Here is a 15,547-nt window from a genome sequence, read left to right as displayed (position 1 = left end):
AGCAACCACCTCACTCTGTAGCTTGTGGAGATGGTTGGGTGGTGCTCTGACATGGTCGGTAACTGTCCACTGTGTGTGTACAGGGTCTGGGATTTCCCAGTTGGTGCAGGCCAAGGCCAGCCTCCACCTGTGTACTGTCCGGGACCCCTAGGCATGAGCTCTAAAGCAATCTGTAGATGGCTGCTGCTAGTGCCAGGCCTGGGGCGAGAGGTACAGGGGCTGGTCTCAGCTGTTGCTTGTTTGAGTGGATTTAGGATGGTCTGAAGCCTGTGCCTAGCCCAACACTTCATATGGAAGCAGCCTCTGCTACAATGGTGGGAAGGTTGGATGGGTGGGCTTCTTAGTTGGAAGTGATGGACCCTTAGGTAATTGTCAAGGAGGGACTTACCATTGAGCCAGGTTGATGGAGATTCAGATATGGTGCCGCCGCACTGTGGCTCTGTGTGGGGGAGGGCTTAGAAAGATACAATGGCCCCTGCCTGCAAGTCTGTCTGGGAGAAAGCTGTCTTCCAGCTCTTGCCATGATGCCCGACACTCGTTGTCCCCGTGTGCCACTGGTGCCCTTCAAGCTGCTGTACCAGTGCTGGAGCCCAGTGGGAGTGAGTCTGAGTACGTTTGTGTGTGGTGTGAGGCCCTTTAAGAAGAGAGATCTGAGAATCCTGCAGTTTCTTACCCCCACCCAACCCCCACTGGTTTTTATAGCCAAAAGTTATGGGGACTTATCTTCCTCATATGGAATCCTGGGCTGGTTGGTCCATTGTGGTGCTGGGACCCCTTGCTCCTGAGAAATCCCTCCATTTTATATACACCACACGTGGATTGGGGCCAGCACATCTCTGCGTCTCCACCCTTCATCCCTCCTACCCGTCTGAATGAATGTGGTTTCTTTAATTCCTTTGTTGTTGGACTTCCATATATTTCGATTTTCTGATGATTCTGAGTGATGATTTTTCTATGTTTTAGTTATAATTTTGCTGTGGTTTTGCAAGGAGGTGAGCTGCACTTGCCCACACTGCCACATTGACCAAAAGTCTCCATCAGCCTAAGAAATTTCTAAACAACTGCTATTCTTATTTAAGATGATTTTCTTATCAAAAGTAATTGATATTTTAATGAGTAAAAGTTGTACAAAAATACATTTAATAATATTTGCCAAACTATTATAAAATTGCTGATTGAAAACACCACAGATTTATAAACAAACATCATTGGGTATCTGGCTAAGACTAGGTTTGTAACAGGTGTATCCCTTGGAGATTATGCCAACTCTTTGTCCACTGAACAAATATTTATGAAGTTCTAGCATATTCCAGATGCATGGCATGTTGAGAAGAGTTTGCTCCTTTAAATCTTTCCAAGTACATCCTGAGGAAGATTTATATTCTCTCTTTATTCTTTATAAAGAAGAAAGACAAAATAGTGCTACTGACTTTTTCTACATCTGTGGAGTCTCCTGGGGAGTTTCACCATGTAGAGAACCCGTCTTGACTAGACTAGAGGAAGACCAGAGAAGCTGGTGGGGCTTAGAGTCACCCTTTTCTGTTTACTGCACCGCAGCTCACATCATTAGTAACTTACCTGTGTCACAGCAAGCTCCCTTTCTTACTTAATGACACGGCCCAATTGCTGTCCTTGCTTCTGGCTCAACCTAACTTAGGGATACTTGGGTGTAGTAGAGATGGCAGGTTTTAGGGTTTTTTTGGAGACTAACTACAGTTGCTGTTTTAGGCTCTGGAGATGGGTGTCTTGTCCTCAAACAATTTATTGCCTTTTGAGGAAAAAGAAATATTTGTGAGCAATTACATCAGAATATGATAACTCAAGGTGGTAAAAACTCAAGGTACAAGGGGAGTTTGAAGGGAAATCCTAAGACATCCTGGCTTCACAAAGAAGGTGCTGGCACTGCTCAAGGAGATGAGTAAATTCTCCAGCAAGCTCAGCATCAGGAGATAGTTGTAAACTCTTGGGAATGAAGCTGTTCTTTCTTTGGCACTTAGTACTTCAGCTAGTTCTGCTTTCTCAATGTTTTTTCACCAGCTTTTTCCTGACACTTCATTTTAAATAAAATCTGGCTTTCATTCTAGGATTTCCCCTGTGAAATATTTTAGTCCCCAACTCTCGCAATCACATTGAGGAAGAGCACTGTAATTGGTTCATCGCTCCTCACTTGAACTTGGTGGCTGGCCCCATTTCTCTCACTAATGTGGACATCAATTGCTTAATGGAGGCAAGTGATTTTTAAATGTAGGTTTACCTGCTTCTCATTAGCTGTGACAAACTTACAATGTTTTTCATGTGTTTCACTAGTATGGTCAGCTTCGCGTCTTCGTGTGATATGACTAACTGCACTTTAGGCGTCTTGTCAGGAGACTTCTCACCTGATAAAAAGATAGAATTTCTTCGGGTTAAATTGGAAGTGGCTCATCTGTGAAGAAAATAAACATTGAAGACTAAAATGGGACCAGTGGACAATATGCAAGAGAAAGGCTCTTCAGATCATGCTAAAAACATAACACTTTCTAGGAAACGGGCTTGGTGATGAATTTTTTAATCTAATCTTCCTGATCCAATTATTTCTCCTTATATTCCATGTTCTGTTTTGATTGATATCATTATTTTCCTAATTATCAAAGCTTGAAATCTCAGTGTCACTTGTGGCTCCACATTGCTTCTCAACGTTAAGTACAATGAGCTTAAAATATTAGAGAGCACAGAAGTTGAAAGGGTTGGTGTTAGAAGTCAGTGGGCCTGTGGTTCAGGTGGCAGTCCCCCAGACTGACACAATTTCTCTAAATCATCTTCTGTGAAATGGAGGTAACAGTTACCTGCTTCAGGATAGTTGGGATGATGAACTGATACAATTCAAAAGTTTTCACAATATAATCACTCCATAAATGTTTATGATTACTAATATTTTACTTCCTCACACTCATCTCTATTTCCTATTATACTCATCTCTTCCTTTCTAGTTCCATGGCACCTAGTTCTCAGGCATATGGATCTCTTGCCTGAACTACTAGAACATTCTCTTCTCTTCAAGAACCCAGATCTATCTGCGCACAATCACCAGTATAATTTCCTACAGAAACTTTTATAACAATACTCTTTTGATCAAAGTACTATTCATAGTTCTCATAACCATTGGTTATGAAAAAAGTCTGAATTTATCAGCCTCATAGCTTCTTGAATATGTTTTATCACCCACTATTATTATTCCATACTATAGCCAGTGAGTTCATTTCTACAAAATCCCTGTGCTATTTTCTTCCAGACATTTCTCATATTATTCCCTTTTTTTAAATGATCTTGTCCACCATATTTGGCCATTGATCTTTTACCTTTCTACAAGGTCTATTTAACATGAAAAATAGGTACTGTGGTCACCTCCTTCTGAATCCCCATAAAACAGCCTATCCCTTCATATTTATAGCGTAATTATTTTACATGTCTAAATTTGCTTTTTGGGTTATAATATCCTTCAGGGCCTATTTTCCCCTTACATCTCCAAGAAATATATAAATCAGTACTTGCTCCATAATATTACAATAAGCATTTATTTAATAACAATAATAACCTCAATTTTTCTTCCAAGTTATATCATTCTATTATTAATATGAAAGCTTGTTTTTTAATTAAAAATTTCCAGTTTATAGCCCAAGGATTAAGCATAATTTACATTTTTTCTTCTATTTCTCTTGGTAATCACTGTTTGTTCTCTGAGGGAATTTAGTGAGAAGAAATTTATTAATAATAAGGAATTTGGCAATGTTATGTTGTAGCGTCATTGTGGACTCACTGTGGTCCATCATGAAGTTTCTGATAGTCTTAGCTCTCTAATTCTGTCTAACACTTGAAAATGAAACATAGGATGTATGTTTCCTCTTTCAAAGCCATCTACACATTTATTAGAACAGTTTACATACTGTAGGGAGGCAATATTAATCAATTTTATTAATGTGAATTACTTACATTAAAGTAATTAAAATAGCCATTTTGAGTGTTTTTTTACAACTGAAAGGGCATTACATAAATATAATAGACAACTTTCTCCCTTAAAATATCTTGATTACAATGACTGGGAGACTTTCTGAGTTAGAGCTACTATGAGTGATTCTGTGTAGTAGTGAATTTGAATTGTGTAGGTAAATTGAACTTTGTAATAAAAATGTAGAGTGAACTTCTGGTATGAGCATGCTAAAAATGCTGAAAACTTTTTGATGTACATTGAAAATTATTTTTGATTTAAAGAATAAAAATATTTTTAAGTAGAAACTTAATGTGTTCAAACAGAGGATTTTTAATTTAAAGGTAGGAAATTAGCATAAATTTATGATTGAGTGTCTAAATGCTAATCAATTTAAGTAAAACATTGTTGTTATTGATGGTGATATTGCACCCTAAACCTCTCCAGCAAAATTTGTAACCAGAGTGTCCATCAAAACTTGCCAGAGTTCAGAGCCCAGTGAAAATTCAGGCCACTAGGAAGTCTTAAGGAACAATGTGGTAATAGTAGAGGGATTCATTATTTCTAGAACTCTTACTTTATGGCAAACTTCAGGCTTAGAGCTTTGTGTACCTGAACTCACTGAATTCTCACAGCAAATCTATAAAGTTTCTGTTACCTCTACTTTACACATGAGGAAGTTGAGGCACTGGGTCCAAAGTCACACAGATAATAAATGGTACAGTGTTAAATGATATCTAAAGCCCATGTTTTTAAACATTATGGTATAAAGGGGCAAACAAGGAGCAATAACTTAAGGGAAAAGCTTAAATGAAAAATCCAGAGAGGGAGAATTTTGAGAATAACCTCATATGGACAAGAAGACATTTTGATTTTTTGCTTCCAGTTAGTCTGGATGATCTGATCGTGCTCAATCAGGCTATTTATAGTAACCCAAGAATTCTTAAAATACTAGTGATCTTAAGGATGATTGTGTTGAAATGCCCGAATGCATGGCTCCACAGTGGCTAATAATGCAGTGCTTATTATGCATAATATGCCCATTAAGGCTAAAAATAGTATTTGAAAATGTAATATGTTTTAGGTGATAATATATTTATGTGATTCAAAAATGAAAATGTATTTTAAAAGTGTACAGTAAATAGTCTTTCTCCCATCCTAACACCTGTCCACCTAGTTCCCACCCATTATTTTCTTAGTTTCTCATGTACCCCTCCACAGGGACCCATATCTTTCCATAGTATCTCCATGTAGGCAAATATGAGTAAGTATTTTTTCGTTTTCCCCCACAAAGGGAATAGCATATTTACTATTCTACACAAAGACCTTAGAAATGTTTTCATATCAATAATACAAATCTTATTTAAAAAAATATAACTTCATATGATTCTATTATGTGGAAATGACCATAATTTATTTAACCAGTTCCCCACTGATAGGCAGGTGGGACGTTTCCAGTGTTTCCAGCTGTTAGAACCAGGTTGAATTGAATAACCTTGTATGCGTGTCATTTTACCTAAGAATCATAGGATGTATTTCTAATGGGAGAATTGCTGGTCAAGGGTATTCGCATTTGTAATTTTGATAAATGTGGCAAATTGCCTTCCACAGAGGTTGTACCAATTTGCATTACCACCAGCAGTGTATGAGAGAGCTCGCTGATTTGTATCCAAGCTTGTTAATTAAATTTTTGAATTTCTGCCAAACTGATGGATTAAAAATGGTATCAGAAAAAATGGTAATTTTAATCTGCATGTTTCTTATGAGTGAAATTGAAGATCCTTTTATTTGGTTAACAGCCATTTGAATTTTCTTCTTTTTTTGTGAATTATCTTGTAATTTTTTTGTTTGGTTGTTGATCTTTTTCTTACCGATTTCTCAGATAGGTATGTGTAATACAACCAATCTTTTGTCAGTGATGAACTGCAAATATTTTACCCATTTTGCATTTATCTTTACTTTTTTTGATTCTGCTATAATGTTTTATATCAGGCAGGATTTTTATGACTTCTGGGTTTGTAGTCACAGCTAAAAGAGCTCATCCCAAAATTATAAAAAACTTTTTCCCGTGTTTCCTTTGTCACATATATGTTTTCATCATTTACATTTAGAATCTGTCCTCCCTTTGGTATTTATCCTGTCATATGAGGAAAGTATGCCACCCCAAAAATATTTATTGAATTTCCCCACAGTAGTTTTGCCATTTATTAAATTCCTGAATGTATTTAACTTTATTTATGGACATTCTATTATGTCCCATTTATTCATATATTTGCATGCTAATACCACACCATTTTAATTATTGAGGCTTTGAAATGTGTTTTTAATATATGGTAGGGTTAGTCTCAACTCTTTTATTTGCTCTTGTTATGTTTTCCTGGCTCTTCTTTGTTATGAATTGTAGGATTAGTTTATTTATTTAAAAATAAAACTATGAATATATTTAAAACTACATTTAAAAATTATATTGGAAACATCTGATATCTTTATGATGTTGAATCTTCCCAGCATGCTATTTCTTCCAATTTGCTCAAGGTACATTTCCAATCCCTTAGTGTTTTTAAAGTCTTATTTTTCATTTTGTCTTGCACATTTCCTATTAAATTTACTTTTAGTTGTTTTCACTGCTTTTGTAAATGAGATCTTCATTTTATGTCTATCATTTGAGACTGATTTTTAGTTGATTTTTATTTTTCTAGGTCTGAAATATTACTGGCAAACAATGTTAATTTTGTTTTCTCTCTGCCAAAGTTTATGCTTTAATTTATTTTTGTATTTCATTTAGTCATTTTGCAACTATTTATTGATGTCTTATGAAACAAGTATTGTTTTAGATCTTTGGAACAGATTAGATGAAATTCTTCTCAGCATTTCTACAGTAGTAAGGGAAAATATAAAAAAGCAATAAACACAATAAGTAAGAAAAATTATAATACGCTGAATATGATAAATGATTAAAAAATTCCAGAACAGGATAAAGGTATTGGGCCTACCAGAATAAGACAGGTGCAATTTGAGATGAGATGATCAGGGTCCTTCTCACTGAGAAGGTCAATCTGAGCAAAGGCCTGAAGGATGTGAAAGAGTGAGCCCTACGCTGGCTAGTGCTTTCAGCAGGATGTAATCATGAAGATCAAGGGCATATGCCTTATTTCATACTTCAGTGGAAATGGGTTCACACTGTTTCTCTGTCATTCCTGGGACAGTCTTTGAATAGCCAAGATAGATACATTTTCTCATGTTATGGAATTACCCATTGCTTCTTATTTTAGTGTTTTATCTAGAAAGTTTATTGAAATTTATCAGATGACCATGTGATTTTCTCCTTAATCTATTAACATAATACCATGAATTATATATGATGTATATGTACCTATTTTGAATTGTTCTTGCATTTCCGGTCAAAGTGAATTATATTCCTTTAATGTGTGGCTGAATTATTTTGGCTAATATTTCATTTAGAATTTCTAATTGCTATTCAGTGAGATTAGCTTGTGATTTCTTCTTTCTTTTTTTGTCTTTTTTATTTTACAATTTTTGTAATCCTTGAAGCTATTGGCATACTTTATGTGGTTGCTAAACATAATATGAAAAAGTTTCCTTATTTTTATTTGTCCTGGAATTATTTAGATTACAATGAAATTATCTTCAAAAGTTTTGGTAGATGCCCTCTGGAAATCATCTAAACTTGGTACTGCTTTAGGGCTGTTTTTTAAAGCTTTTTCTATCTATTGCATCAAACGATACTTTCTGGGGTGAGTAAATTGTGCTTTCCTAGTAAACTATTTCAGACAGATCTACTAACTTATTTTTGTAGAGTTTAAAAAGTAGTCTTACATTTTTTTCAATTTCACCTCTTTCTATGGTTACTTCTCCTTTTGTGTTTTGTGTATTTGCTCCCATTTTTTATTATATTAGTGGCGTGATTATTTTATTGCTTACTTTTAACGTATTTAATTTATGTTAGCTTTCTGGTGTTCTAACTCATTAATCTCTGCCTTTATCTATATCTATTTATTTTGTTTTCCTTTGTGGTTCTTACAGCAATTATTCCAGTTTCCCTGTGAGCATTGCTTTATCTTTCTCCCATGGTTTCTGACATATGGTATTTCATTACAGCTGTTAGAAATTTTTCAATTTTGGTTTGTAAGTCCTTTTGATCCAAGAGTTGTTCAAGTGAGATTATGTTTTTAAGTGTCCAAACTTAAGTATCTTCTAGTTCTTTGAATTTTTCTATTAATTTATCACTTTGTTGTGTCTCACGAATAGAAAAAAGTCTATACCATTTCTACTTTAAAATTTTTTTAAAATTTTCTCTGTGGCCTAGTATGTAGTCTGCTTTTTTGGAAGTTTCATGAGTACTTAAAGAGACAACATATTTTCAAGATAAACATATTTTCAGGATAAAAAGTCTGATATAAATAAATCAATTTTCTTTATTAACTTATTTAGTTTTTCTATGTATCTACTTCTGTTTTTCCACTTATTCTTCCATAAGTCAAGAAAAGTAAATTCAAATTTCTTTCTACTACTGTTTTTGTGTATTTCTCCTTCTATGTTTCATGATTTATGCTTTACTTGTTATCGTCATATATCTTACATGTAGTCATAACTGCAAAAATCGTTCTGGAGAATTGTACTCATAGTTTAAAGCTTCTTTCTTATTTAATTCAATGCTTCTTTGTCTAAGTTTCACTTTTATTAAAATTGTGACCTCTGGTTTTCATGTCCTTGTATTTGCTCAATTTAACTATGCCTATATATTTTTTAAAATTTTTATTTAGTTATTTTTCAAGTACAGTTTTCTGTGTATTTTATTTATTTATCTTTAGAGGGGAAGGGCAGAAGAGAGGGAGAGAAATATCAATGTATGGTTGCCTCTCCTGTGTCCCCTGCTGGGAACTGGCCCACAACCCAGGCATGTGCCCTGACTGGGAATTGAACTTCGATTATCTGGTTCACAGGCCCGTGCTCAATCCACTGAGCTATACTAGCCAGGGATAAGTTTCAATTCTTTTAAAATTACTTTAGTTGAGTTTTACATAAAATATAGTGTTCTGCAAAATTTTACTTCCAAATATGATTTTTTTGATAGTATTAAGATAAACTCATTTATTGATATAATGAAGATATTTTCTTCTCTATTTTTACTGTTTTATGTTATTAAGGAAACATAACATTTTTGTTTTTATAATTTTTAAAGGGAGTTTTCTACTAAGTAATTTGTTTTTATTTTTATATACTTGTGATAGTCAGGAAAGCTTTTACCTTTCATCTAGTGATTACTTTTATTTAATATTTTTAGGCTTTTATTTCTCTTGATAAAATTCATTTCCTAATAGAAGCAAAGATAAAATTAGTGTGCATAATCTTTCACATTCAACTTTTATCTACCACTCTATTATATTCAATGTTGTGACCTTCCTTAGCTAATGCTAATATCGCATATGCAAAGATTTTTTATTCCTTGATTTGTTAGATTTCAGCAATGTCTTCTGATGCCCAGAAATGAAGCAATTAGAGAAATTCCTCTAAGTCTCATTTTCTTTTTATCTTTTCCTTCCCACATAACCCACAAGTAAAAGGCTAAGATAAGTTTATAATTAAAAACATGAGATTATATAATATAACAAAATGCATCCTATTTTAAAGCTTTCAAATCAAAGTTTCAAAACCAACTTAATCCATGTAATAACGTCAAAGCAGTCCTAGCCCTTCACTTCTTGTCTTTTCATATCATTAGAATTTAAACTGAAAACCTGGGTAACCTACTTCAACCTACAGATGATCTGTGCTCTGCCAGAGTGAGGAGCTGGAACATGAACCAGAGAGATCTTGCCAACAAGACTGGCTGGCTTCAAGTTCCCCTTTTAATGAACATTTCAAATTGGAGGTAGTGATGTGAAGTCATGATTGAAAGCTCCTGTTTGCAATCATTTGTAATTATCTATGGCATTTAAACATGTTCATTAATTTTTCTTTTGACCCTGACAAGATCATGGTCTTTGATCATGCTCTGGTCCATTATCTATGCTATTGTTTCTGCACTTTGACAAAAATCTATCTTCTGTGTGTTGGAGTTTTGCACTGGTGGAGGAGGAATAGTTTTATTTTTGTGTGGAGGTATTATTTGGCATGGAGCATATGAATCTGGGTAGGGTATAGATGATCATGTCATTAGAGAGTTAAAGAATATATAAGATAAAATCCAGAAACTTTCTGGTTAATGCCTTTGTTGAGTCAAGTGTCCATAATATTTAATGTAATAATTTGTAGACTTTTTTTTCAGGTGATATTTCAGGAGAATTCTTGTGTTTGGGAGGCATTGGACTCCTTGTGCCAGGATTTTTCCGTATGAACTGGTCAGTGTGGGAGGAGTAGCATGATTTTGGATTTGGGTTTCTTCTCTCAGGTCCTTTTAATAAAAACAAGCTACCATGGTGGAGAATATCCATGTGTCTTCTGTTGTTGTTCTTTCTGTCTTCAATCATTGATTCAGGAAGTATTTATAGAGCATCTAGAGTAGGTTAGACACTGTGCTAAGCTCTGGGGATGCAATGGTGAGCCATACGTATGTGGATTATGCCTTTGTAGGTATCTCGTCACAAGATAGGGGCATAAAGCAAGGGCCACTGACATGAGATCTGAAAGGTGCAATAAAGGGGGGAGAAGGTGGAATAGGAGTCAGGTGGTCCAGGCAGACAAAATTGCATCTGTGAGGTAGTAAGGAACTAAAAAGACAAGAATCAAGATGGGAAGGGGCCTGGCATTAGACTGAGAGGGGAAACTGGTGGGTGCTTGGATTATGCCATCATAAGGAATTTGGTCTAGTCTAAGGGCAGGAACAGCCACCTAATTTGTGAGTCTCAGTGAAACAAACATTCAAAACAAAAATGTAAGGTCCCTTTTACCAAAATTATTAATAATTTCAAGATAGTGACAACAGAGTGTTGAACAAGTACAGGACAGTTCTAAGCACTGTGCCTTGTGTGACTGCACAGGTCACAGGCCAATGGCATCAGCACTAAGGGCAATGGAAGCCAAGGAAAATGTTAAGTAGAACAGAGAAATAATAGGATGGGCACTTGAGAAAAGACATTTTTTCTATTGTTCTACCAAGGCTTGTTTACTTAGTGAGTCAGGGCAAAGGAATATTAATATCTTCCAGACCCAGTATTACAAATCGTTACTAATATGATATTTATTCATAATGTGCCTGGATACATGGGTACCCAGAATCCATTCTCCATATTTATTAGTAAGGGTAGTAAAATGGCGAAGTCTTAGATTTTTGCTAAGGTCATCCTATGTAAACTAGTATTTTAATATACTTGAATAATTTAATCTTGTAATAATTGAACAACATAATCTCAGAATTGCAGCTGACAAGAACAGCTTTGGAAACAATTGTGCTTCTTGTGTGGAATCAGCTGAAATCCCATGATGAACATACTAAGAGTTCAGAAATGCAAAAAGAAACGATTTTAAAAATATAAGGAACAGCTTTCTGTTAATCCTTGTTTGTTGTAATGATTTGCATGTTCTGCTTAGATGGCTCTGTTGTTTTAAGATAATAGACTGTACTTCATATGCAGCCTGAATCTAAAAATATTAAGATTCAAATATTGTACTGAATCATAATTGCCAAAACAAATCATGAATATTATATAATGTAGTTGAAAATCAACTCAAAAAAGAATTTTCAAAAAGCCAATAAAGCCATTGTTTTTACAATAATAATCTTGTTTTTTTTGTGTGCTACATATATACATTTCAGAACATGCTACTAGGGAGTAATACTATAAGCAGTGTTAAAAATTTGATAGTGAGCCACATTATTTTGAAACACAGAGAAACAATTTTTATGAAGGACTTTAAAGAGAAAATAGAGGTCAACCTAGTACCTTTTAAAAGTCTGACATCTCTAGAGATGTGCAATTTTATGTGTTTTATCATTTGTTTTTGAGCTTATAAACATTGATTTTAAAAGTACTCCCCAGTAATAGTATTTTTAAAAAAGAAGATATTAGATATTTGGGAATTATGACAATAAAAACAAAAATTTTTATCATTATTTTTAAATATGTGCTATAGAATATAAGAAATTGCTTTAATTTTTAATATTTTTGTGGTTTGGTTTTATGAAAAAGTATCTTAGTGATGTGGGGGGAATGAAAGAGGCACAATTCTTATATATTAATTTAGGATTTTTGAGCACAGAGCAACATACAGTGAGGAAGTAGGGACCTTGTTTTAAAGTTATTTTCAGTCTGACAGAAACAAGGCAGACATAAACATAAATATACAACTTAATATACAATTATACTATACAATCTGATCTGGCTGTACAGAACTGCACACATAATGGGTAAGTAGCTAGAATGTCAGATACAAGCAGAGGTGATAAACAGATGGTACTAATCCTAAGGTAGAGAATCAGAAGGTAGATTGAATAAAATAAAGATGGATGCCTACACATTGTGGGTTTGCAAATCCTATGTGACATAAAGACCAGGATTAGTATTGGAAGGTGTGGGCAATGGAATCATATTACAAATGCTTAAAATTGATAGGACATTAAAGAAAAGTCTATGTTCATCTAAAATAAATGATAGAAAAGTTACTTAGAATTTACACACATTTTGCAGAATAAGGTGAATAGTTGTGCTGGGCTACTGTGGGGTACTAGTAATGAAAGACTTCATGAGGTAGGTGGAGTAATTGTGGAGCCTTAAAATAAGAGTGAAACCACTAGATGGTTCATGATGATGAGTGTTACTGCCTATTTTGTGTTGCTTCCTAAGATGTTGAGGAAACCGAAAGATCTAGCTACAGGGGAAATCAGGGACTTTGCTTCTGACGTGAAATTCCATCTCAGTGCACAATTAATTGAAATGAGTTCATAATATTATACTGTGTAGTTATTATAATTGAGCAAACACATCTGGGTGTAATATAAATTAAAGAATATATTATAAAACTTTGAAAATGGTTAGAAAAGACTCTTAAATCCTCACTCTTAAAAAGAAATTTTAATTCACAAATTGAAAAAAAATTAGAGTTGTGACATTTTTTGCACAATTATATGTAAACTCAGCAATTTTGCATAGTAATGATGATAAAAATACTTGCCTGGGAACAAAGATGATGATTCTTCAAGTGTTTGTTGCACAGGCTCAGAGAGGAAAAAATTAAGAACGCAGTCACTCTGGAAATCAAGACAAAATATAGTCTTTCTTAATATCTTATATTTACTTATTGCTCATTTATATCGATATATAAAAATATTGACCCAAAATATATAATTATTTGTTAATTGATACCTATTATAAATTCCATAAAGAGGAAAATATATTAGTAAGTTTGTTCGGTCAATGCTGTAATTTTACCCTAAGTTAAAGTAACCTTTTATAAGTTTGGATGTCTGTTTATCTCACATTTCTTTAAGAAGATCGGGTGTGCTCTGCTCTGGTAATTTACTGTGTTTACATTCTTGGATTCTACAGTTACACATGAATTTAATACCTTACTTGTATGGAAAGTGTCTACCCTTAGCTGGGCCTTTGGAAAAAATTTAATCTCAGAAGGACATACACGTTCACTTAATGAGCAACCATTACTCCTCAAGGTTCAATTCTAAGAATCTAAGAACGCTCACTGAGTACCAACCACACCGGTGGCATCAGGGAATGTTAGGGGATATTTAAAATCAGTAAGATGCGCCCTGGGTGGTGTAGCTCGGTGGATTGAGTGCGGGCCTGCAAACCACATGATCGAGGTTCAATTCCCAGTCAGGGCACATGCCTGGGTTGCAGGCCGGTTCCCTGCAGGCCAGTTCCCAGCAGGGGATGCACGAAAGGCAACCGTACATTGATGTTTCTCTCCCTCTCTCCTTCCCTTCCCCTCTAAAGATAAATAAATAAAATCTTTTAAAAAATAAATAAAACCAGTAAGATGCATAAGGTGTTCCCCCTCTTCACAACACAATCTAGTGGAGGAAACAGATTATACCAAGTGCTTTAATAGAAATTCTAGTTATGTGTGCTTCTCTGTTATAACTGGAATGATCACAAGTGAACTGAGATTTAATCTGGGCCCCAAATGAGTGAACTAAGTGGTAAACCTAACAGCAGCATTTTCTTAGCTAAATTGCCACACATTTTGTTTTAAATGCACCCACCATGAGAGCTTACCTTATTATCTGAAGTCCACCACTAAATAATTGATTACTTCCACAGATTGTCATAGGCTGATGTCAAAGCTGCCTTACATGCACCCTTGCCACCCTTCTCTCTTATTCCACACAATGGCTCTTTCAAACTTCCCCAAGGAAACATGAACTTCCAAATCTGACTCCTCCAGTGATGATTTTGTCTCTACTTTATAGAAAATAAGAGGCAGATGGCAATTCCTAAATTTCCTGCCACCAAATCCATAGACTCAACAAAGCCATCTTTTTTCCTTCCTTCCCATTACAGTGAAAGGGCTTCTCTTTCCACTTGTAAGTTGAATTGTGTTCCTTCTGAATTCATATGTTGAAGTCCTAACCCACAGTACCTCAGAATGTGACTGTATTTAGGAATAAGGTAATTGCAGACATAATTAGTTATGTTAGGGTGAGCTCATACTGGTGGAGAGTGGGCCTTTCATCCAACATGACCATTGTCTATTTTAAAAGGGGAATTTTAACACAGCCGCTCATGGAGAGAAGATGATATGAAGGGAGAAGACAGCCATCTACAAGCCCTGGGGACAGGTGTCGGACAGAATCTCCTTTCACAGCCACCAGAAGAAACCAGCATTGGGGACACCTTGATTTCAGACTTCCAGTTTCCAGAACCATGAGAAAACACATCCCTGTTGATTAAGGCACGCAATTTGTGATGCTTGGTACCTTAGAAAACTAAGCTACTCTTCAATGCTGATTCCTTCATCCATCTATAACCAGGGTTCTATCCCTTCCTCCTCAAGAATGTTGCAGAATATACTAATCTATACTTTAGCTAATGTTCCCCTTCTTCCTTTATTTCTCATCAGAATCAAGTGGGGTCGATTGTCTCCACTTCAACAACTAACAAACAGTGAATCAAATCAAACAAACTATACTCACGCATAAATTATATCTTGTCAGTAATGCGGTTTTACGATCCTGTGTTATTTTCTTCTCAACACAGGCAAAGTCATGGGGAGACTGGTTAGCACTCCCACTGGTTCTGTTTCATCAGCTATTACTCACTGTATAACCTACCACATCCAAGTTTCTACCTCTAATTGTCCAGTGAAATGCTCTTACCATCATTTCTAACATTCTCTTTCTCCAAATCCAATGGGGACTTTCTTGGCTCATATGGACACTCCATTTTTAGTGAAACACTCTCTATTTGCTTATGATGTCTTCCCAGATTTTCTTCCATTTGTTCTATTGTCTCTTCTTAGACTTCCTTTCCAGATTTCCCTCCTTTTCTTTTCCTTATGATTTAAGTTCTAGAGTCCCTCACTTTCAGGCCCATCTATTTCATCAGCACATTTTTTTCTAGGTGATGTTTTGTCTTCTGGTGGTTTCTATAACGACCAACACATTTA

The 15,547-nt window shown here is 35.1% G+C and overlaps 1 protein-coding gene across 1 annotated transcript in view; it reads right to left on the bottom strand.

Annotated features, from left to right (window-relative positions):
• PIK3C2G (phosphatidylinositol-4-phosphate 3-kinase catalytic subunit type 2 gamma) overlaps positions 1-15,547 on the bottom strand; it is a 278,883-nt gene that overhangs the window by 20,743 nt on the left and 242,593 nt on the right. The window contains exons 33-34 of the mRNA XM_037136665.2: positions 13,097-13,172; positions 2,284-2,378 (exon numbers count right to left, since the gene is read on the bottom strand). Of these exons, the coding sequence (XP_036992560.2) occupies positions 2,284-2,378; positions 13,097-13,172 (171 nt within the window). The remainder of the gene's footprint in view (positions 1-2,283; positions 2,379-13,096; positions 13,173-15,547) is intronic.

The sequence above is a fragment of the Artibeus jamaicensis genome, unplaced genomic scaffold (genome assembly GCF_021234435.1).
Source record: "Artibeus jamaicensis isolate MK-2021 breed Jamaican fruit bat unplaced genomic scaffold, CSHL_Jam_final contig_233, whole genome shotgun sequence".
Lineage (NCBI taxonomy): Eukaryota > Metazoa > Chordata > Mammalia > Chiroptera > Phyllostomidae > Artibeus > Artibeus jamaicensis.
The sequence above is the reverse complement of the archived record's forward strand: the minus strand, read 5'-3'. Positions and strand labels throughout refer to the sequence as shown.